The following is a 23,710-nucleotide window of genomic DNA, read 5'->3' as shown; positions in this document are numbered from 1 at the left end:
ATTAGGACCAAATGAGGAAGTGTACTGTTAGATCTCTTAGGAGTGCTTTTGCCTACAAAGAACAGGATGTAACTAGCAAAGATTAAACCAAAAAGGACATTGGTTTTTTTTTTTGTTCAACTGGCTATCTTTAGATTGGCAATTCCAACATACATTTTACTACTCAAGTACATCCTCAGGTTCCTAGCTTCTTTCTTCTTTTGTTTTCCTTCTTTAGCTGTCTGCATTCTGTCTCTGTGTGTTCTCTTCTGCTCCCAGCAAGGCTGATTTATTCACTGTTTTCATATCCCTGTTCAAAACAGTAAGAAAATTGGAAATGGCACTTCTGGGGCCTCTTCTGGGGCTCTTCTTGGAAAGAAAAGCTTAACCAGAAGCCCCTCGTCAGTCTTCCCTTCTATCTCAGTAATCAAAATGGGTCTCAGTGGTCACCAAGTATTGCAGGTGGTGCTGGGAAAAGAACGAGTTTTCTAGTTTCATTAATGGGGTCAACCTGGAGGGAGGTATGATTGCTGCTGGTAACTTCTAGTGCTTGCTCTGTTTATAACATTTAGAGCAAAGAACTTGCAGAGGAAGAGAGCTCATTTTCAGTGGAGTATTCATCTGATCCAAACTTGTATATCATGTGTAACATTTGTAATTCAGAAATGAAGCATCAAATAGAAGACTAGACTAGGTCAGCAGTTCTCAAACATTTTGGTCTCAGGATATACTTCTACTCTTAAAAATTACATTGAGGTTTCAAAGAATTTTTGTGAGTTAATCAGTATTTTCTGTATTGTAAATTAAAACTGAGGAAACTAACTTACTTAAAAATAACAATAAACCCATTGCAAGTTTTTATGAAAAATTTTTATCAGAAATAGATTTTGAAAAACAAAAGTGTGTTAGTAAAAAGTGTGGTGTCACCCATTAGCCATATCTATAATGTTTGACTTAATAGAATACAGCTGGATTTTCATATTTGTTTTTTTCATCATATATGTTGTTTTAGTTAAAATACATTAGGACTATTTAGTATCATCTGGACGTGTATTTGGAAACACAAAGAATATCTTAATGACCTTTTCAGATAATTATAAATACTCCTGTAGGAGAGGCTTTCATGGCAGGTACGTATTTTTCAGAATTCTAATTTTCACTTAATCATTGGCAAAAAGCACTCAGTTGTTTTCTTCAAAGTGACACTTTTGACAATCCTGTTTGCTTTTAAGAAAACATTTGCCAGGCTGTTGTGGTGGTGAGTGCCTGTTAGTCCCAGGTGCCCAGAAGGCTGAGGCAGGAGGGTTGCTTAAGTCTTAGGTTCAGGACTGGAGTGTGCTATGCTAGCTGGGTGTCTGCACTAAGTTTGGCATCAGTATGATGACTTCCCAGAGCGAGGGACCACCATGATGCCTAAGGCAGGGTGAACTGGCACAGGTCAGAAATGGAGCAGATCAGAACTCCCGTGCTGATCAGAAAATGTCTGCCAGATACCTGTGCCTACAGACCATGGTGTGTTAGCCATGGTGTGCTAGCATTTACATGCTAGTAAAAATGATGTTCGGGGTGCCTCGGTGGCTCAGTCGGTTGAGTGTCTGACTTCGGCTCAGGTCATGATCTCGCTGTTTGTGAGTTCACGCCCCGCGTCGGGCTCTGTGTTGACGGCTCAGAGCCTGGAGCCTGTTTCAGATTCTGGGTCTCCCTCTCTCTCTGCCCTTCCCCGACTCATGCTCTGTCTCTCTTTCTCTCTCTGTCAAAAATAAACATTAAAAAAATTTTTAAAAAAATGGTCTTCAATGAAAATGGCTAGTTGAGCTTGAAACTCAAATGATCACACAGTGCTTTTCCTTCAGATAGCCATCATGCTTGGATAGTTGATTTTTAGTCTTCTTGTGTACCTCACATTTCATAGTACCAAATATCAAAAACAAGTGAACTTTGATGTTTAAATTTGTAAGATTAATAATTTTACAGTAAAGTTGGATTATTTTTGTGAGTGTGGCAGTGAAGAAGAAGGTGATTATTAAGATATTCTTGGGGCCCCTGGGTGGCTCAGTCAGTTGAGCATGCAACATCGGTTCAGGTCATAGTCTCGCAGTTGGTGAGTTCGAGTCCCACACTGGGCTCTGTGCTGACAGCTCAGGGCCTGGAGCCTGCTTCGGATTCTGTGTCTGTTTCTCCCTCTCTCTGTCCCTCCCCTGCGCGCACGAGCTCTCTCTTTCTCTCTCAAAACTAAACATTAAAAAAAAAAAAAAAAGACTGGTGCCACTGCCTTGATTCATGCTGAGGGTAGGTGGTTCACTCACCACTGCTTTAGCATCCACCGTGCATGTGTCATCATAGTGAAAAAGCAGCAGTGTCCTGTTGCTATTGTGAAAACAGTTTTGATCTCTTGGTCCCCCTGAAAAATATGGTGCCCCATGGGTCTCCGAGCCACACTGAGATACACTGGACCTGCTGATAGCTCATCTTCCTTCCTTCCTTCCTTTCTTTTTGAGAGAGAGAAGGAGCAAGTACGCAAGGGGCAGAGAGAGAGAGAGGGAATGAGAATATCCCACAAGGGGCAGAGAGAGAGAGAGGGAGGGAGACAGAGACAGAGAGAAGCAGGACTCACCCAGGGCTTGTGTTTTGCCCAAAGCGGGACTTGTGATGGTTCATGTTTCTGTATTGCTTTTAATTTTGTTTTTTGAGTTTTTCCAACAGTTGTATTTGGTTTAAGAAGTTTTAGTGGTGTATTATTTCTTTTTCTTTTTTACATCCCTCTTCTCCTTTTCCTTATTCTGTCTTCTCAATATCTCTGGATTAAAATTCAAAAAGATTTCTTCTTTTTGAGTTTTTACCAACTTTAAAACAAAATTATTCATTTTTGAGAGAGAGAAAGAGAAAGAGAACGAACGGTGAGGGGGAAGAGAGAGAATCCCAAGCAGGCTCCAAACTATCAGCACAGAGCACAATGCAGGGCTGAAACTCACGAACTGCAAGACCATGACCTGAACCGAAACCGAGAGTTGGATGCTTAACAGACTGAGCCACCCAGGCGCCCCAAGTTTTTACCACTATTTTGATGTACTCTCATCTACTCATTTGTTATCAGTAATATGCAGAGAGCTTCTTTTCTGAACCACTTTTTACTTATTTCAGGACTGTTTTGTCTAGTCATATTTGCCCTGGACGTTTACTTAATGTGTTTAAAGTTTTTAGTACTTGCGGGGAATATACTTTCATGTTGCTTTGGGCTTTAGGGAGTAATTAGTTGTACAGCACCAATTGGAGTATCGTTCTTATCAGTTCTTTTTCTTTCTATACACTGACACTCAGAATTTTCTCCTCTTCTACGTTTAAGAATAGTGAATGGTAAATAGAGTGAGAACAGAATGGCTGAGCTGCTGTTTCTCCTGAACATATTCAAGAAAACCACAGTATCCTTACACAATAGTGCATTTTTTTTTCCTCCTGCAGGTGGAACCTGTAGAGTGGTTGGTTTTTCTTTTAAACATGCAGTTGAATCAACAGGTGTTGTCTCTGCTTACACAGAGGCGCCCCAGCAGCATTGCTTACCACTAACATCTTCTATTTCTGTAGTTTATTTATTGATAATTAATAGCTTAAGAATATGAAGCCAGATGAAAATTTTTTAAAGGATTTATAACCAAACGACCAAAACCAGTCAATTTTTTCCTAATAAATAGATAAATCTGGAAGATGCATTAAGGTTTATTGTTTCCCCCCCAATCATATCATTTTATTAGACAAGTATATCACACAGGCAGCACCCCAACTATTTTAGATTATTTCTGAGACCACCTGCTTTTATTTTAAAAACACCTTATTTGATATGGTCTCTCATCAAAACACACACAGTTCTTCTGTGGAATGCTGCAGATTATTATCTGTGATTTTGTTTAGTACAATGTCTTATTACATATATTGGAGGCATAGTTTCAGCTTTGCAAATAACCAAAATAGAATCTACACATTGGATGAATAAATGGAATTTGAAAAGACCTTGAATGAATTGGTAGACATGAAGGCTACATAAGGCTTTCTGTTAGCTTTTTGAAAAAATACATTGCGTAAGATCAAGATGATGGAGACTTATTTGAGTAGATTTCATTTGTAAGATGTGTGAGGAATTCCAGGGGTTTCACCTGAAAATGTGTCACCAGTTTAAGTCGCAAAAGGCTGATAACTCAGTCTTCTGAGCAGTTTGACATTGCATTGACAGATTCAGGGTGCCAGAATGGAAGAAGAAACGTCAGCATTCTATTTCATAGTGATTAAGGGGGTTTTTTAAAGAGGCTTTTACAATATTAAGTCCTCAGCTTGTAACAGTTGTCTTCCTGGTCATTATAATTGTCCCTGGGCTTGAAATTGACAAGACCTGAGTCTGGGAGCTTATTGGTTCCTCCCTTGTTAACTTCAGTCTTTCTCCTGCCTGCTTTGTTTTCTCATGCCTTGTGTTTATTTTCCCTTAGATGATTAGTGGACATGAAATCTTGTACCTGCAGATAAAATCCATTAAGGTTATTAACGTTTATCACTGAAAGAGTTCCCCACATTTTTTATACTGGTTAGATTACAGAAGCAGTAGCATTGGAAGATACTCCGTAAACAGCATCAAAGATTTGCTCATAGTGTGCATGTCCCTGATACACCTTTCCTTGATATGCTACCCAAGGAGTTGTTTTTTCTGTGTAATTTTGAATTACATTTTAGATGAGTATGTCTTCCAATTAAAAAAATATTGTCTTGAGGAAGAGCCCTTTTTTACAGGTTTTGTGTGGGGTTTTTTTGTTTTGTTTTTTTACATTTGGAGCCATGGGAAACACAAATTCCTTTCCTGGTCTAGTCCAGTTCCCTGTGGTCACGTTCAGCAGATTTTATTTGTTACTGTGTTTAAGGCACCGCAGCAGACTCTGTAGACTGAGATGGCTAGGCCATAGTCTTTGCAGGTAAGGGATTCAACGGAAACAGGTTAAAACAAAAAAATGAGTGCAGTGTCCTCAGCTTCACGATTGGAGCCGTACCCAGAGCACAAGACAAGTACATAGGGATGGCTGTGTGTCAGGGTGGGTGGATGAGACTCAGTGCGTGGCTTCCTGGGAATGGGACAGCTGTATTGTTGGCTCCAGTATATGATATTTTGGGTACAGAGCAAAGTGTCCACAGGCACAATGACTAGGAAGACTATTTCTGGATATTCCTAGAACATGAAAGAGTAGTGAGTAGAGTGGAAGAAGTAGGCAGAGTCCCGATCCTATGTGGACTTCATTCAGTAAGATAATAACGAGCAAGGAAATAATTTTAGGCAGGAGAGAGACAGTGTCATGTGTGAAACATAGTTCACTCTGGCAATGGGAAGAAAGATGAATTTAAGGATAGAGAGAGATGGGTGATTCTGAGAATGCAGGTAAGGAGCCAGCTCATAGCAGGAAGAATGAAGGTGTTTTATACTCCTGTAAAATGTCTGCTAATATATCAGCCTTCCTCCTCCTTCCCAGCTAGTCTGTCACCACGTTCTGTTTGAAAACATGTCTTTGATTCCCTGTTATGTAATGCTGCCATTAGTGCCCAAGCTCGGAACTTCACTCGTTTCTCAGCCTTACGCTTTTCGGAATGCTCTTTGTTGATTTTTGCATGTCAAAGGGTTCCTTAGTTTTATTCTGGAAAAAACTGCCTGAACTTTCTTCATGAGGAAAAAAATAAAGGAAGAAATTTTTTTTAAGTAAATTTCTTTGAAAAGTCTGTGATAGAGTATCCTAAGAAAATCTCCCCATAATCAGATACATAAGGTGGTCCCTAAAGTTACACATTTCTGGCCCCAATGACCTTAGTGAGAGAAATTGATTTTTATTTTTTGTTACATTCTAGGTCTTTTTTCTAATTCCTTCTAGAACTACCTGAGGCCACTGGCTATCCAGAGGAAACCCAGAATTAGCCTTGTTTTTTCAAGGGATTTAAGAAATAAGATCATTCTCTGCTGTGGGTTTTGAGTCCACTGCAGCAAAGAAGGCAAGCCTGGGTCGGCAGTTGGAGCCCTGGGTTAGGAATTCACTTACGTAAACATGGAGAGAACCATCGTCATCACAAGCTCAGCTCACAGTGTAGCTCAGCAAATCAAGCTCTAGAACAGGATTTTTCAGCCTCCCACAATGAACATTTGGGCCAGATAGTTTTTTGTTGTGGTGGCTCTTCTTACGTGCATTAAAGAGAATATTTAACATCATCCATGGTTTCTACCCACTAGATGCCAGTAGCACCTCCTCAGTTGTGTCAACCCAAAATGTCTGCATACATTGCCAAATGTCCCCAAGGAGGCAGAATTGCCCCTGGTTGTGAATCCTGTGAGAACAGCAGCTTTGGTTAGCTACTGAATAGGTTCTTACCCAGTTAATTCCTCGACTTTCTTCGTACCACGTATTTCTGATTCTCTTTACAACCTTCTGTCCCTCTCCCCCTTAGAGACTGCTTTTACTCTTTTTGAGGGTTTTTCAGCATTTTTCTCTGAAGAATAAATTTTTAAATTGGAAATTTATATACTTCATAAATTTTAGCCTCAGTTTCTTAATTTCTAACAATAAAGACTTGGAGTTTGAATGGGATTGTGTTGAACCTGCTATTCTGTTTGGAGAGAGTTGACATCTTAATAATATTGGGTCTTCTAATGGATGAATACAGTATATCTCTTGATTTATTTAGGTCTTTAATTTCTCTCAGCGTGTTTTATTTTTTTCAAGCATGTTGTTCTTACATATTCTTTATTACATTTGTTCCTAGTTATTTCGGTTTTGTGCTATCTTAAAGACTTTTTTCCTGTTGAAAACTTTTCATTGCTTATACATAGAGAAATATAATTGAGTTTTTGTTACCTATCCTCTGACCTTGCTAAACTTTATAGTTTTAGTATTTTTCTGTGGACTTACTAGGATTTTCTATGTAAACAGTCATGTGTGTATTCGTGAAAGACACTTTTTCTTCCTTTTATATATGTGTTTTTTATTTTTCTTGCCTGAGATTTAATGTAATTAGAAAAGCAATCAAATCTACCTATTTTCTTACATCAAGTATAATCATTTTCATTATTATTTTTTTAAACCCCGAACTGTTTTTAAGAACAGTCATAGGCTTTTGATATTGTTACGTATTAGTTCCTTGTTACCTGATACTAAAGCACCTGGATTTTTCTGTTGTAGGCCCTGGAGATGTACAAGGATGATTGGAACAAAGTGTCAGAGCATGTCGGAAGTCGTACTCAGGATGAATGCATCCTCCACTTTCTGAGGCTTCCTATTGAGGACCCGTACCTTGAGAATTCGGATGCCTCCCTGGGGCCCCTAGCTTACCAGCCTGTCCCTTTCAGTCAGTCAGGAAACCCAGTCATGAGCACTGTTGCTTTTTTGGCATCCGTGGTGGACCCTCGTGTGGCATCTGCTGCAGCAAAAGCAGCTTTGGGTATGGACTTTCCTGAACCGTGTTATCAGCACAGTAGTTTCAGATAATAGCCTAGTACTTGCCTTTATATATGTGTTGTCTCTGAATGGCAGGTTATCAGCTGCTATGTTTATTTCAGTTAGCAGAAAGTCAGACATTACCTCTTTAAGCTACCGTATTAAAGAGTATTACAACATTTTTAACTAAAGCACTTAAAATTCATAGTTTTAAAATTAAGAGCATTTATTAAGAATTGGAGGGGCAAAACAGTTTTTTGTCGTATATTTTATGATTCATTTGGACTTTGACATAACCAGCAAAAGGAACCATTTAACGTTGTTGGATTTTATTACAATTAGAACTTTGTCACACTATAAACTCTTTTTCAGCTTTCTAGTTGTTTAATCCTTGCTATTTTCTTTACTATCAATCTAGCTTGCAGAGTTAGGTTAAGTTTGGGCAGAAATTTTGATTGTTACAGACGGAAATTTAGAGATCTTTGTTACTTACACAGCAGGATACTGCGACACATAAGTTAAAATGTACAATCTTAGAATTTCATCAGCGTACGTGACTACCTCATTAGGCATTCTTGTTTTGCTGGAATAGATAAGCCTGAGCACCCAGAAAGGTCAGTGCTTGTAAGACACTAATGTGTCAGAGTCCATAGTGGTCTATGTTAAAGCAAATATTTGCACACTAGGTCATGCTTGCATTTTGATTCTTGAACAGAGGAGTTTTCTCGGGTCCGAGAGGAGGTACCACTGGAATTGGTTGAAGCTCACGTCAAGAAAGTACAAGAAGCAGCTCGAGCCTCTGGGAAAGTGGACCCCACGTATGGCCTGGAGAGCAGTTGCATTGCAGGCACGGGACCTGATGAGCCAGAGAAGCTTGGTGAGTCACAGCTGTCCCCACGGGCAAGGGTAGTAGATGCTGTATTTTCCTCTCAGCTTGCTAAAATAATTGGGTTTGTTTGTGCTTAAAAGCAAGAACAATGATCAGTATCAATTTGTCCTTAAGATTAACATTTGATTTTTTTCTCCTATCATTTTCTATTATGGTAGATAGAATTTAAAGGCTGTTTCAGAACTGTTAATAACATCACAGCTGTGAAGTATTTGATGCCAGTTTTTAAAATTTATTTGTTTGTTGGCTGGTTGGTTTGTTTAAATAATCTTTATACCCAGCATGGGGCTCAAACTCACAATTCCGAGATCAAGAGTCACATACTTCACCGACTGACTCAGCCAGCCAGGCACCTCGTGATACCTGTTTTTATTTTTATTTGTTTGTTTATTGTTTATTTAGTTTTGAAGGAGAGAGAGCATGAGCCAGGGAGGGGCAGAGAGAGGGAGAGACACACAGAATCTGAAACGGGCTCCAGGCTCTGAGCTGTCAGCACAAAGCCTGACATGGGGTTCAAGCTCAGAACTGTGAGGTCATGACCTGGGCCAAAGTCAGACACTTAACCAACTGAGCCACCCAGGCTCCCCTAATGATAACTGTTTTTAGATCTAGTTTTTGAGCATACAGACATAAGAATACTGAAAGGACTTTTGTGATTATTTCAATTTATAAGTTGCTGGGTAGGTTTAAGTTCATTGTTGTTTTTCATTACTTTTTAATTGAGGTAAAATTCACATAACATAAAATCCTCCCATTTTAATCCTTTAAAAGTATAGAATCCAGTGGCTTCTGGTACGTTCACAGTGTTGTGTATCTGTCACCAGTATCTAATTCCAGAACACTTTGATCACCCCAAAAGACAATCCCATACCAATTAAGCAGTCATTTCCCATTTGTTTCTCTCATGAGCCCTGGGAACCACTAATTTGCTTTCTGTCTCTATGGATTTGCCTATTCTGTATTGTTTCCTGTAAATGGAAGCATACATTATGTCGGCTTTTGAGTCTGACTTCTTTCACTTAGCATAAGGTTTTCAGGTTCATCCATGTTGTAGTGTAAAATCAGCACTTCATTCCTTTCTGTGCTGAATAATATTCTTTCAGTGGATATTCCATATTTTACTTATCCATTTATGAGTTCATGTATATGTGTACTGTTGTCACTTTTTCACTATTTTGAATAATGCTGCTATGAACGGTGACTACTGTTTTGTGAACATAGTTTGTTCGATTTTTGGTAGGAATGGAATTGATAATTCTATGTTTAGCTTTTTGAGAAACCACTCAACTGTTTTCCTTAGTGGTTGTACAATTTTAGGTTTTCACCAGCAATGTATGAATGTTCCAACTTCTCCACATCCTCACCAACACTTGGTTCCCCCTCCCCCACCCTTTTAAAAAATAAACCACAAGTGGATGTGAAGTGGTATCTTGTGGTTTTCATTTGCATTCAATTTGTAGAGTGTTGCCATCTTAACAGTATGAAGTCTCAATGAATACAGGATGCCTTTCCCTTTAATTAGGTCTCCTTTAAGCATTGTTTTGAAGTTTTTAGTTGTATGTTCTTGACACATGTTTTATATTTCCTTTAGTTACATTTATTCCTGTGTATTTTTTCTTTTGAATGCTATTGTAAATGAGATTATTTTCCTGATCTTGGGAGGAATGCATTTTGTTATTAAGTATGGTATTAGTTGTTGGCTTTTCCTAGATTCCTTTTATCAAATTTGGAAAATTCTCTCTATAATTTGTTGAATGTTTTTATCCAGAAAATGTGTTGGAATTTGCCAATTGCTTTTTCTGTATCAGTTGAGATGGCCATGTGGTATTTTTACCTTATTCTTTATATATGTTGTATTAATTGATTCCTGCCTGTTGAGCCACTTTTGGGTTTCTGGGATAAATCCCACTTGATTATGGGAGTTATAATATTCCATTGGATTTAGTTTGCTTCTAGTATTTTGTTGAGGATTTTTGCACCTGTATTCATAAGGGACATTTGTTTATTGCTTTTCATTTTTTGTGGTATCTTTATCTGGTTTGATGTCAAGGTAATACTGGCTTCCAAGAATGAGTCAGGAATTGTTCTGTATTTTATTTTATTTTATTTTTTTTGAAGAATAGGAGAATTATGGATGTTCATTCTTCTTTTAAGTGTTTTCTGGAATTCACATGGGAAACCATCAAGTCCTGATTTTTTTTAAACTGTATTCACATTTCTATTTATTTATTTATTCATTCATTCATGAGAGAGAGAGAGAGAGAGACTCCCACGAGGTGCAGAGAGAAGTGGGAGAGAGTGTGGAGCCCAGAGTAGGGCTCCAGCTCACACAGTGAGGGGCTCGAACTCATGACCCATGAGATCATGACCTGAGCTGAAGTTGGATGCTTAACTGACTGAGCCAGGCGTCCCATGGGTTATTTTTGTTGTTATTTTGTTTGGTTTGGTTTGGTTTTCTAAGAACTGATTCCAATCTATGTACTTGTTGCAAGTCTGTTTAGGTTTTCTATTTCTTTTTGAGTCAGTTTTTATAGTTTGTGCCTTTCTAGAAATTTGTCCATTTCATATACATTGTCTCACCTATTGGCCACACACACACATACACACACACACACACACACAGACACACAAACACAAATCATAACAACCAAAAGTGAAAACAATGCAAATGTCCATCAGCTGATGAATGGGTAAACAAAATGTGGTATTAAAATGGAATATTATTCAGCCATAAAATGGAATGGAGTATTGACATATGTGACATCACGGATCATCCTTGAAAACATGGTATGTAGAAAGAAAAACAGAGGAAGGGTGCCTGGGTAGCTTAGTCCGTTGAGTGTCCGACTTCTGCTCAGGTCATAATCTCACTGTTCATGAGTTCGAGCCCTGCGTCAGGCTCTGTGCTGACGGCTTGGGGACTGGAGCCTGCTTTGGATTCTGTGTCTCCCTCTCTCTCTCTCTTCCCCTCCCCTGCTCATGCTCTGTCTCTCTCTGTCTCTCAAAAGTAAATAAACATTGAAAAAAAAAAAAAACAGTGAGGAGAAAATATATTATTTAATTCTAATTATATGAAATATAAACAGGCAGATTTGTAGAGACAGAAAGTACATTAATGGTTGCTTAGGACTAGGAGGAAGAGGCGCAAAGGAGGATGATAGCTAAAAGGTATAGGGTTTCTGTTTGAGGTGATGGAAAGATTTTAAAATTTACTGTGGTAATGGTTGCACGTATGTGGGAATATACTAAAATTCGTTGAATTGTACTCTTTTAATGGGTTGATCATGAATTATATGGCAGTAAAGCTTTTTTTTTTTTCCACCATGTCTTTTTACATTCCTTTTTATTTTTGTAAGTTTGGTAGTAATATCCATATTTTCATTCCTGATTTTAGTACTTTGGTCCACTCTTGGTTTTTGTTTTTGTTTTTCCTTCATCAATCTAAAGACTTGTCAATTTTATCTTTTAAAGAACCAACTTTTGATTTCAGTGATTCTTTCTATTGTTTTTCTATTCTCATTTATCTCCACTGTAATCTTCATTCTTCCTTCTGCTTCTTTTTGCTTAAGTTTGCTCTTCTAATACTTCCTTACGTTGGAGGATGGGATATTGATTTGAGAAATTTATTAATGTTGACTTCCATGTTAATATCCCTCTCAGCACTCCTTTTTACTGCAATCCATAAATTTAGACATATTTCATTTTCGTGTTCATTTTTCTCAAAGTGTTTTATAACTTCCCTTTTGGTTTCTTCTTTGACTTGTGGGTTGTTTTAAGAATGAATGGTTTAATATATACCAATTAGTGAAGTTTTTAGATTTCCTTCTGTTACTGATTTCTGATTTTATTCCATTGTATTCAGAGAAGATAATTTGTGTGGTTTCTATCTTCTAAAATTCACTGAGACTTTTGTTGCCTAATACATTGTCCTGGAAAATATTCCTTTTGCATTATGCTCTTGTTGAATGGCATTTTCTGTGTGTGTTTGGTGTGGCTGGTTTATAGTGTTGTTCAAGTTGTCTATCATTTTTCTGGTTGGTCTTTACTTTATTGAAAATGATGTCTTGAAATTTCCAACAATTATTGAACTGTCTATGTTTCTTCAGTTCTGTCTGGTTTTGCTTCATATATTTTAAGGCTCTGTTGTTAGTTGCATATATTATCATTGTTCTATCTTTTTGGTGGATCGGCCCTTTTATCATTATATAACCCCTTTTTCTCTTGTAATCTTTTTTGCCTAAAAGTCTCTTTTAGCGGATACTAACATACCATTCCACCTCTGTTTGGGTTACTGTGTGTATGAAATATCTTTTTCCATTAATTTACTTTTCAGTCTTTTTGTGTCTTTGGACCTAAGATAGGTCTCTTATAGACAGCATATTGTCTGTTAGATTTTAGGATTTTGCAGACTTTGGTTCTCCCTGTAGAGGCATAGGACTTTAAAAAGCTATTTACCTTCATTAGGTCTGAGTTCTCTCATCTGTGATGTGAAGATTAAGTACTCTCTATAACATATTGCTATAGCTATGCCAGTCTGTGATATTGGACAGATGACATTTTTGCTATTAAGGACTTTACTCATCTATTTTTATTTAACTTATCATGAGAGCAGTAAAATTTTAGTAAAGTAGCTTCTTAGCAGTACCTGGCTTCTCAAATGGCAGTGTTCCTGTATGTTAACAGAGGCTAATTTTCACACCAAGTAAGATATTTTATATAGAATTATCAGTAGTTGATTCCCAATGTTTCTTAACCAACTGAGCCACCCAGGCACCCGATTCCCAACATTTCTTACATTGTGCATTAATATTTTTCTTTTCATTCATTACAAAACAGTTTCTTTTTTTGTTTTAAGGTTTATTTATTTATTTTGAGAGAAAGAGCATGAGCAAGGGAGGGGCAGAGAGAGAGGGAGGATCCCAAGAAGGCTCCATGCTGTCAGCTTAGAGCCTGACATGGGGCTTGGTCTCTCTCACTCACCATAAGATCATGACTTGAGCTGAAATCTAGAGTTGGATGCTTACCCAACTGAGCTACCCAGGCACCCCCATTCTGAAACAATTTCTGATGAATAACTCAAGCTAAACGTTTATTGCTGTCACCTTGCCCGATTCCATCTCTGTCTCAGTCACATACAATTTATACACTTAGACTTCAGCTACAATCACTTTTTTTTTTGTCTCTTACATTCTTATAGAATAAAGGTAATGTGAAGTACAAATTAAAATTGCTGGGCAGTACTCCACAGATGATACATTTGCCTCCTGGTGCTCTGTTCTGGGTGGTTTGAGTAGACATCAGTGAGGTCTCTTCAAACTTAAAATTTTATGGTCTCCATGGGTTTGCATAGGTCCTTCCGCTGTTGTTCCCTCTGCTTTCTTAAAAGTGTCAGTCTTGCTGTCACATTTTGTAGATAACGTCTGGGAACAGATTTCCGGATTTATCAAAAACCTCTCACTCTAACCCTAAGTGCAAATTATTGACCTGTTCTTAGCAGAGTATGTACACTATTTCTTAGTTTGAAAGCTCACTTATTTTTGTCTTAGATAGATACCCAAATCAGCAAGCCAAGCCACATCTCTGTTGCTTTTTATTGATTCTGCACCAGCAGGCAGTGCCCAGCTCAGGCAGGGGAAGCCTGAGCCTATTGAATGGCTGGGAAATGTGTCACTTTCCTCGACTTTTTTGTGGTTTGGGTTCATTTGTAGGGTCTTTTGGTTCCCTGTGGTCATGGAATTGAAAAGGATTGGCACAGCCTTCTTAATTTGATTCAAAGGAGTTTCTGTACTATGCAAAATGAGGGACATGTTTTTACATGTAAATCTGTTTTTAAAATTTTGGTAGGTGATACCCTAGAGAATTAGTGGTTAAAAAACAGATTGCAAACTTAGCTATTTCTAGTTTAGCAGGATTTAAGAGGACAAAAACAAAATCTAGTAACCTCAGTCTGACCCAGTAGTGAATGTATGCTTTTCACAGTGTGCAAAGCTTGGATCAGACTGCTGCAGGTAGCACTGGAGGCGACGGGATGATTCTTTGAATGGCATGAAAAGTAAAATTCATTCATAGTGTCTGGAAATAGCCTATCAGATAACTTCTCTGATTTGCAGTGGATACTTAACTAGTTGCAGCAACAGAATTTGAGTCCTTTTACCATTTAGTAAGGCATAAAGAAAATACCAGCGTAACGTGAATGTTTCGGGATATGTTGTAAATAGAATTCTATAACTTAACACTGACTTATGATAGTTAATGTGATTTATATTGGGCTGTGACTAATAAAATAAATTAGGAGATAACAAATGGTTCTTGCTGTGGACTTGGCTCAACAAAATTATGTGAAGTTAACAGTGTACCTCCTTTCCTTCTCATTCACATTTCAAATGGGGAGATAGAGGAAAGAAAGTACAGTAAAACCTTGGATTGCAAGTAACTTATTCTGCGAGTGTTCCACAACACGAGCAAACATTTCTAATAAATTGTAACTTGATAAATGAGTGATATCTTGCAATATGAGTAGTACGTGACACCGAACATCACACAATCACAATTGAGCCAGTGGTTCTTTTTTTTTTTTTTTTCAATATATGAAGTTTATTGTCAAATTGGTTTCCATACAACACCCAGTGCTCATCCCAAAAGGTGCCCTCCTCCATACCCATCGCCCACCCTCCCCTTCCTCCCATCCCCATCAACCCTCAGTTCTGTTTTTAAGAGTCTCTTATCCTTTGGCTCTCTGCCACTCTAACCTCTTTTTTTTTCCCTTCCCCTCCCCCATGGGTTTCTGTTAAGTTTCTCAGGATCCACATAAGAGTGAAATCATATGGTATCTGTCTTTCTCTGTATGAGCCAGTGGTTCTTGAAATTCGCTTTGATACACAAATGCTTTGGATTACAAGCATGTTTCCAGAAGGAATTATACCAAGCTTTACCTATATCAATTTTACATAAATATTTATTTATTTATTCATTCATTCATTCATTCATTCATATTTTGAGAAGGAGAGAGAGCACAAGCAGGGAAGGGGCAGAGGGAGAGAATCCCAGGAAGCTTCTGCGCTGTCAGCACAGAGCCCGATGCAGGGCCTTGATCTCGTGAACCATGATATCATGACCTGAGCCAGGATCAAGAGTCAGGACACTTACCTGACTGAGCCACCCAGACACCCCTCAGATTTACATTTAAACTGACACTTGGTATAACAAAATAGCACCTTATCACATAGCACGCTGATTTGAAATAGAATGGTGTAGGATTTTTCTTATCAAGATGATGTACTTGAGTGGGAGGTTCACATACTGTTTATTGTGATATTTATTTTACTATGTTCCCCATGTGTTAACTTGTATATATTAACAATGGTAAATGATAATACAGGAAAAAATAAGTTTTCTTATGAAATACAGAACAACTCTTGGATTTCTCCCATTAACCTATCTAACTTCATTGAGAGTTTGTATTGGGGGCGGGGGCGTTTGGTAAAATGGAAGTAAAAATAGATGAAGGTCTGAAACACCTCTTATTTTCATTTAAGAAACGAGTGCTCGCTTATCAGGAGGGGCTTGTCTGTCCTCTTTCACTCTAGTCATTCACCAGTATCTTCTGACGTCTCTAAATTTGTGTGGTCTTTTGTTTTTGTTTGGTCAGAGACCATTCTAGGAATAGAAAAATAATACTGATATTTGAGACCTCTTGCATTTACCTAAAATTATTATCAGGTTTTATTTGCCCTGGGTTATAGGGGAAGGTAAAGGAAGTTAAGATAAAAAAAAAAAAAAAGAATTCTTAAACATTTTTCAGAAGGTGCTGAAAATCATCATTTCTTTCTGAGTGTCTATATCCGTGACACATTATATAGGAATTTTCTGATTAATCCTTTGAGTTTCTTTTCTGGATAACTCTTTGGAGGAAGCGGTATTGTTTTTATTGTAAAACCAAGAAAGTTTTTGGCAGGTTAGGTAGACTTGTGAGAATCGGAGCTACGTTTTGAACCTAAATCTCTGATCCTAAAGCTCACCCTCTTTTTATTGTAGCATGCTGCCAGACGTAGCATATGTGGTGCGTCTGTGCATTTTTCATTCATTGAACAAGGATCATTAAAGACTTGATAGCTCCATCATACTGTCCTGCCTTACATCCTATGAGAAATATAATGGGGAAAGACCCAGACCCTCTTATAAACCTATAGGAGCTGTATAAGGAGACAGGCACATGTACCAGGAAGAGCAGCTGGATGATTCATCTCTACAAGATCAAGTGCTAAGAAACCCACGGCAAAATTTCATCAGAGTGATTCAGTGTATGAGCTTATACCGCATAAGCATTCTTGAATGGGAGGTCCGTCTTAAGCTAGACTTTTTTTTTTTTTTAAACTCATAGGGATAAATAAGACTGTAAATGTGTTATGTTATTGTGTTGTTTCATTGTGTATTAGATGCTAGGGTACTGTTGACCAAAGCAGACCAAAATCCCCACCTGCAACTGCAAGAATTGTTTGTTTGTTTGTTTATTCATTTATTTAGAGAGTGTGCATGCGGGGGGGGGGGGGGGACAGAGAGAGCAAAGTAGACTCCTTGTGCTACAGGGCTCTGTCTCACAAACCTCAAGATCATGATCTGAGCCGAAAAAGAGTCAGAGGCTTAACTGACTGAGCCACTCAGGTGCCCCAGGATTGTATCTTTTCAAGGTGGAAGATGAAATATATGGTATATAAAAACATAGATTGTGTAAATTAAATACAAATATGTAGAAACAGTTTGTTGGTTGATAAGTGGTATGGTACAAATTAAAGCAGGGTAGGAAGATAAATTGTGAAGTGTGTGGAATTGCGATTTTCAAGTAAAGGTCAGGGAATATGTTATCAAGAAAGTGACATTTGGATGAAGCTGTAAATGAGGCAAAGGAAGGTCAGAGTGCTCTAGGCATTGGGAGCAATCAGTGTACAGATAGGAGATGGGAGCTGCCTGGCATAGTTGAGGAATAGCAAGGGGGTATCATGGACAAGTAGCTGGATTGCACTGAGGAGGAGGTCATGGGAAATGATGAGGGCCTCGTGGACCACTGTAACATTTTAGTTTTTACTCTAGGTAGGGTGGAGCCAATGGGGGGAGGAGGTTCGAGCAGAAGAGCATGAGTCTGACCTGTATTTTTAAAACTCATTCTATTAGGCTGAGAATACCACACATCTAGGAGTTGTTAAGTTGATTTATTTTCCAAATAACTTAAGTAATATATTTGAAAATCAAAGATTTTTTTTTTTACTCTATTTAATTTTTCATTTAATGTTTATTTATTTTTGAGAGAGAGAGAGGGAGACACAGAATCTGAAGCAGGCTCCAAGCTCTGAGCTGTCAGTGCAGAGCCCGACATGGGGCTTGAACTCATGAACTGTGAGATCATGACCTGAGCTGAAGTTGGTTGTTCAACCGAGTGAGCCACCCAGGCACCCCTAACTTTTATTAAAGTTTACTTATTTTAAGAGAGAGTGTGTGCGTGCACAAGTGGGGGAGGGACAGAGAGGAGAGACAGAATTTCAGGCAGACTCTGTGCCATCAGTGCAGAGCCCGATTCGGGGCTCTAACCCACTGAACTGCAAGATCATGACCTGAGCCGAGATCAAGAATCGGATGCTCAGCTGAGTAAGCCACCCAGGCACCACAAAAACTTTTTTTTTTTTTAAGTTTATTTATCTTTGTGTGTGTGTGTGTGTGTGTGAGAGAGAGAGAGAGAGGGACAGAGAGAGAGAGAGGGAGAGAATGAGAATGAGAATGAGAATCCCAAGCAGGCCCGAGCCATCAGCACAGAGCTCAACTCGAGACTTGACTTGGGGTTCAGTCTCCGTGAGATCATGACCTGAGCTAAAATCAAGAGTTGGACATTTAATCAACTTAGCCACCCAGTTGCCCCCTAAGAAAACTTTTATTAAACACATTTATTAGATTTTTCTTTAATTAACATGGGGTCTAAACAGAATAGCCTTTCTAATAACATGTTTACTTGTAGCCAAACAATACTGAAATAGTGATTGTAGCACAGTGATATTTCATGTGCCTACTAGTTAGGTTCAACTTTGCCATATTTATCTATCCAGCAGTCTAAATGATTTTTATTTTATTGTTTTTGGTGAACTATTTCAAAGTAAGTTATAGATACCATGATTCTTTGCACTCTAGATCACTCAGCATGCATCATCTCCTAGGAATAAGGACGTTTTCCTGTATGATTGTCGTAGTGCAGTGCATCTTAGTCCCTTTTTTGGTTGCCAGTCCTTCCCCAGGGAGTTGGAATTTACATGCATGTTCAAGGGTCTGTCAAAGACTTAACCTTGGTAACTTCCCATTTCATGATCTCAGGTATTGGTTTTCTTTATTTAATTTTTTGCTACTGTGAATTGATTTATGTATCTTAATCCTGGCTTAGAGAAATTTGAAAGATTATGTTAAATGATGTTTATTCCTTACAGTTGACTATGTATGCTCTAGGGATATTGAGTCACAAATAGAATATTCAGAGAAGATTCTTTTATGTCACTGAGTGGATTGTCCACCAAGTTCCTTGACATCCTGTGGAGTACAGGACTCCAAAGAATGCATCTTGAGCCATTTGTCACAGTTCTGTGTGGAGGAACCCAATTAATCACTTCTAGTTTTCACGAAGGATAAAAACTAGTCTCTAACCCATCAGGAGATTAAGAAGAACATCTTGAGGGGCGCCTGGGTGGCTCAGTCGGTTAAACGTCTGACTTCGGCTCAGGTCACGATCTCGCGGTCCACGAGTTCGAGCCCCGCATCGGGCTCTGGGCTGATGGCTCAGAGCCTGGAGCCTGCTCGGATTCTGTGTTTCCCTCTCTCTCTGCCCCTCCCCCGTTCATGCTCTGTCTCTCTCTGTCTCAAAAATAAATAAAAACGTTAAAAAAAAAAAAAAAAAAAAAGAAGAACATCTTGAAAGTGATAATATTGAAAGGGTCACTTTCTCGGAACTGAAAGCCCAGAAGTGACTGTTACAGTTCTTGCCTGAGATACTATTCATCGCTTATAAATAGCCTCATTCTTCTCACTGTGAGGACTTCATACCATTTTACAAATCAGGCACTTCTAAAACACCATGTGTGAAACATGCGAGGCTAGTGAACCTAAGAAAACAGAACAGTATTTGATCATCAGACTTCCATCATGTGGAGTGGCTTCTCTCTTCTCTCTGTCAAGGTTCTATTTGAAGGGCTCTTTCAGACCTATTTCAAGAGGCAGTGAAGGATAGAGTCAAACTTCTGAGGAGCTCATAATTGGACACTTAACATCTAGGGACTAGCTCATACTGGCTAGAATTTAAGTGATTTGTCTAATGACCCATATTTACTAAATGGTAGGATACATATTTTTAGGGAGAAATTGGCTTCCATTATGTAGTACAATTATGTAATGCTTTTTGGGGACTTTATCAAGTTAGGCTTTTTGGGTACTTGTTCGAGATCTCTTGCTGTGGGCTACCATATAAGACATAAGTAGATCCTCTATTAATTGGGACTGTTTTTTTGTGATGAGCTACACATACGTGGAAAAAATCATTCTGTGTTGGGAGGATTGGGGATGTAATGAAGCATACATAGTATTAATTGTTCAAGGGGGACTGGACTTGGGAGGTGCCGTAAGAGTTAGCACAAAGAGACATGTAAGTTTAGACTGGGGAAGACTTTACAAAGAAGGGATTTGAGCTGAACGCTGAAAAAGAGATTTAGGAGGTCACTGAGCCATATTGGAGCAAGTATTCGGTTCTGTAGGACAATGTGAGCAAAGGCACAAAGATGGTAACAGAAGGTTGTACAGAGGGTGGGACGTGTAAACCAGGTTAGCCTCAACCCAGAGTTCAAATAAGGACATGGAGAGATCAGATGCGCAGCTAGATTGGAGCAAAGGCACAGAGAGTGACAGGGTGATGCAAGCTTGGACTGTATATTGGCAGCTCTATGGAATGCTTGAACTTTAATGCAGAGAATGACACGATCAGATTCCAGAAGGGTTGAGTGAGTTCCCACCATGGGCCTTATTTTGTTCTTCCCTGAGAAGACAAAATCTATAGGACTAGCAGTTCTCAAGCTCTTTGGGTCTCAGGACTTCTTTATATTCTTTACAAATAATGAGGAACCCAAAATGTGTTAATTTATTTGAATTCTATCTGTTGATATTTACTGTATCAGAAGTTAGAACAGAAACTTTTAAACCAGAACAATACACAGGTGCACGTCTGCTGTAGCTGACATCATCATGTGTCATGCAGCCTCTGGGAAGCCACACTCCACATTTGCGGGAGATGAGAGTGAAAAGGGAAATGACAATCTTTGTGTTGTTATAAAAATAGTTTTGACCTTGGGGACATTTCCATGACCAGGGGAGGGGGTTTGGTACCTGGCCCACACTTTATGAATCACTGAATTAAACACTTGTCCTTGAAGGATATTCCGTTAGGGTGGGGAGACATTGTAAGTAGGTGGGTAAGGTAGGTAAGAAGGAAGGAAAGAAACGAATACAGTTATAGAAAGAGGCGCATGTGGAAGAAACACAAGTTCTGACTGGGTCAGTTAGGGAAGGCTTCACAGAGGAGGGAACCTTTTAAACAATAATGAAAAAGGAAAAAAAGGATGAACATGTGTGGCATATTCTGGAAATAATGCCAAGAAGTCTGTGGGGAGCAGGTACTGTGACCAGGTGCAGCTGTATAGATGTATGGGGGGGGGGGGGTGATTTTGAAGGGCTTTTACCTCATGGAAGTTGAAAAGTCCCCAGGGAAGAGAAATAACAGGATTCAGTCTATTTTAATTTTTTTTTTTAATGTTTATTCATTTTTGAGAGACAGAGAGAGACAGAGCATGAGCGGGAAAGGGACAGAGAGAGGGAGACACAGACTCTGAAGCAGGCTCCAGGCTCCGAGCTGTCAGCACAGAGCCCGACGTGGGGCTCGAACTCACGAACTGCGAGATCGTGACCTGAGCCAGTCAGACACTCAACCGACTGAGCCACCCAGGCGCCCCGGATTCAGTCTATTTTAGAAATTACCTGCTGACAATTTACAGATGACGTGCAGGAAATAGAAGAGTTCCCACCAGATCATCGTTATTTATTACTTTTGCAAGCATTTTGTTCTGTCCTCCACACTAACTTTCCCAGTTCTTTCAACTCTTTAGGAGATGGTTTCTAGATCTCCTCATTCTGGTTTTGCTGGCAGTATTATCCTCACTAGAGCAGGAAGCACTTGATTGCAGAAGCTAGGAAAAAGATATGGTGCCCATGAAGGACAGCATTCTGGCTTGGTGATGGGAGGAGACAGAAGCTCAGCTCTCTAAGGATGAGAGCGACACATACCCCTCAAGCTAAAGCATGTTTGGGGGCACAGAGCAAACGTGGAGGCGGAGGACCGGAGCCAGTTGTGGTATCAGTGCTGCATCTGTGGGAGACAGGGCAAGGGATAGAGTGGAACCAGACTGGCAGTACCATTTCCTGTTCCTAGTGTCTGAAGATACTGCTGTCATGGATGCCAGCTAATTTACCTCTCATCTTTGGTTGAGGTTCATTCAGAAGTTCAGTAGGTGTATAGTTATCCATTGCTGCATAATAAATTACCATAAAGTTAGTGGCTTAAAACAAGATATATTTATCTCCTTGCTTCCGTGAGTCTGTGCCACAGCCTTACTGGGTCCTCTGCTGAGGATATCACAAGGCTGCACTCAGGGTGGTGACTGGTCTGTGTTCTCATCTGGAGGCTTGACTACTGAAGAATCCGCCTCCATGTTCACTCCTGTTGTCAGAATCAATTTACTTCCAGGTGTGGGGCTGAAGGTTCCAGTTTCTTGCTGGCTGTCAGCTGGAAGCTGCCCTAAACTACTAGAGGCCACCCGCTGTTGTTCACCATGTAGGCTTCCCCAGTGTGGCAGCTTGCTGCATCAAGCTGGCAAGGAGAGTCTAGAGTGAGTGTAGTAAAAAGACAGGATCTTATATAAATGAACATCCCATCACATTTGCCTCACACTCACGGGAAGGGGATTGTAAAAGGATATGAAAACCATGAGTCAAGGATGAACAGGTCCACCCTAGAATATGACCACCTTGGTAGGCATTTTCATGGGTTCTGGTCACCTCCCCTATTTGCCACTGTCCCTCAATTCCCAACATTGAAAACTGAGAATTTGAGAGTAGCCCTCTCCTGAGTATCTTCATTCATAGGCAGAACTATCACAGCATGAATTTTTCTGTCACGGGTCAGCAGACATTTCTATAAAGGCCCACATGATAAAAATTTCAGGCTTTTGCATACCGGCCTCTGTCATAACTACTCAGATCTGCCTTTGTAGTGCAAAAGCAACCATAGACCATATTTAAACAAAGGAGTGTGGCTGTGTTCTAGTAAAATTGTATTTGCAAAAATAGGCAGGAGGACTATAGTTTGCTGACCCCTGGTAAGTCAGATTGGTCGGCTATCCCTGACCCATTAGTAACATTTTAAAAGAATGGGACAAGGGCATGTGCTTCTGTAACACTCCTTGACCCTATACAGGAAAGTCAGAAGTCACATGGGGAATAGTTTAAGAAATGGGCAGAAGACATGAATGGGCATTTTTCCAAAGAAGACATCCAGATGGCTAATGGACACATGAAAAGATGCTAAACATGACTCATCATCAGGGAAGTACAAACCAAAACCATGATGAGGTACCACCTTACGCCTGTCAGAATGGCTAAAATTGACCACACGGGAAACAACAGCTATTGGCGAAGATGCAGAGAAAGGAGAACACTTTTGCACTGTTGGTGGGAATGCAGACTGGTGCAGCCACTCTGGAAAACAGTATGGAGGTTCCTCAAAATGTTAACATATAGAACTACCCTATGATCCAGCAATTGCACTCCTAGGTATTTACCCAAAGGATACAAATATAGATTTGAAGGAGTACATGCATCCCAGTGTTTATGGTATCAACAATACCCAAACTATGGAAAGAGCCCGTGTCCCATCGGGTGTTGAACTATAGAAAGAGCCCGTGTCCCATCGGGTGTTGAATGGATAAAGAAGATGTGGTGTGTGTATGTGTGTATATCTATATTACTCAGCCATCAAAATACACGAAATACTGCCATTTGCAATAATGTGGATGGAGCTGGAATGTATTATACTAAGCAAAATAAGTAGGTCAGAAAAAGACAAATACCATGATTTCACTCATGTGGAATTTAAGAAGCAAAACAGATGAACATATGGGAAAGGGGAAAAAAGAGTTGGGTGGGGGGCACCTGGGTGGCTCAGTTCGTTAAGCGTCTGACTCTTGATTTCTGCTCAGGTCATGATCTTGAGGCTTGTGAGTTGGGGCCCCACATTGGGCTCCACGCTGACAATGAGGAGTCCGCT

General features: G+C 39.4%; 1 protein-coding gene across 4 annotated transcripts in view; it reads left to right on the top strand.

Moving 5' to 3' along the window:
- SMARCC1 (SWI/SNF related, matrix associated, actin dependent regulator of chromatin subfamily c member 1) overlaps nt 1-23,710 on the top strand; it is a 172,199-nt gene that overhangs the window by 89,279 nt on the left and 59,210 nt on the right. For all 4 annotated transcript variants that reach the window (XM_053897598.1, XM_053897597.1, XM_053897600.1 and 1 more), the window contains exons 20-21: nt 7,173-7,431; nt 8,143-8,304. In XM_053897598.1, coding sequence (XP_053753573.1) covers nt 7,173-7,431; nt 8,143-8,304 — 421 coding nt within the window. The remainder of the gene's footprint in view (nt 1-7,172; nt 7,432-8,142; nt 8,305-23,710) is intronic.

This window comes from Panthera pardus, unplaced genomic scaffold (assembly GCF_024362965.1).
Source record: "Panthera pardus isolate Hobbes unplaced genomic scaffold, ASM2436296v1 HiC_scaffold_8, whole genome shotgun sequence".
NCBI lineage: Eukaryota > Metazoa > Chordata > Mammalia > Carnivora > Felidae > Panthera > Panthera pardus.
The sequence above is the reverse complement of the archived record's forward strand: the minus strand, read 5'-3'. Positions and strand labels throughout refer to the sequence as shown.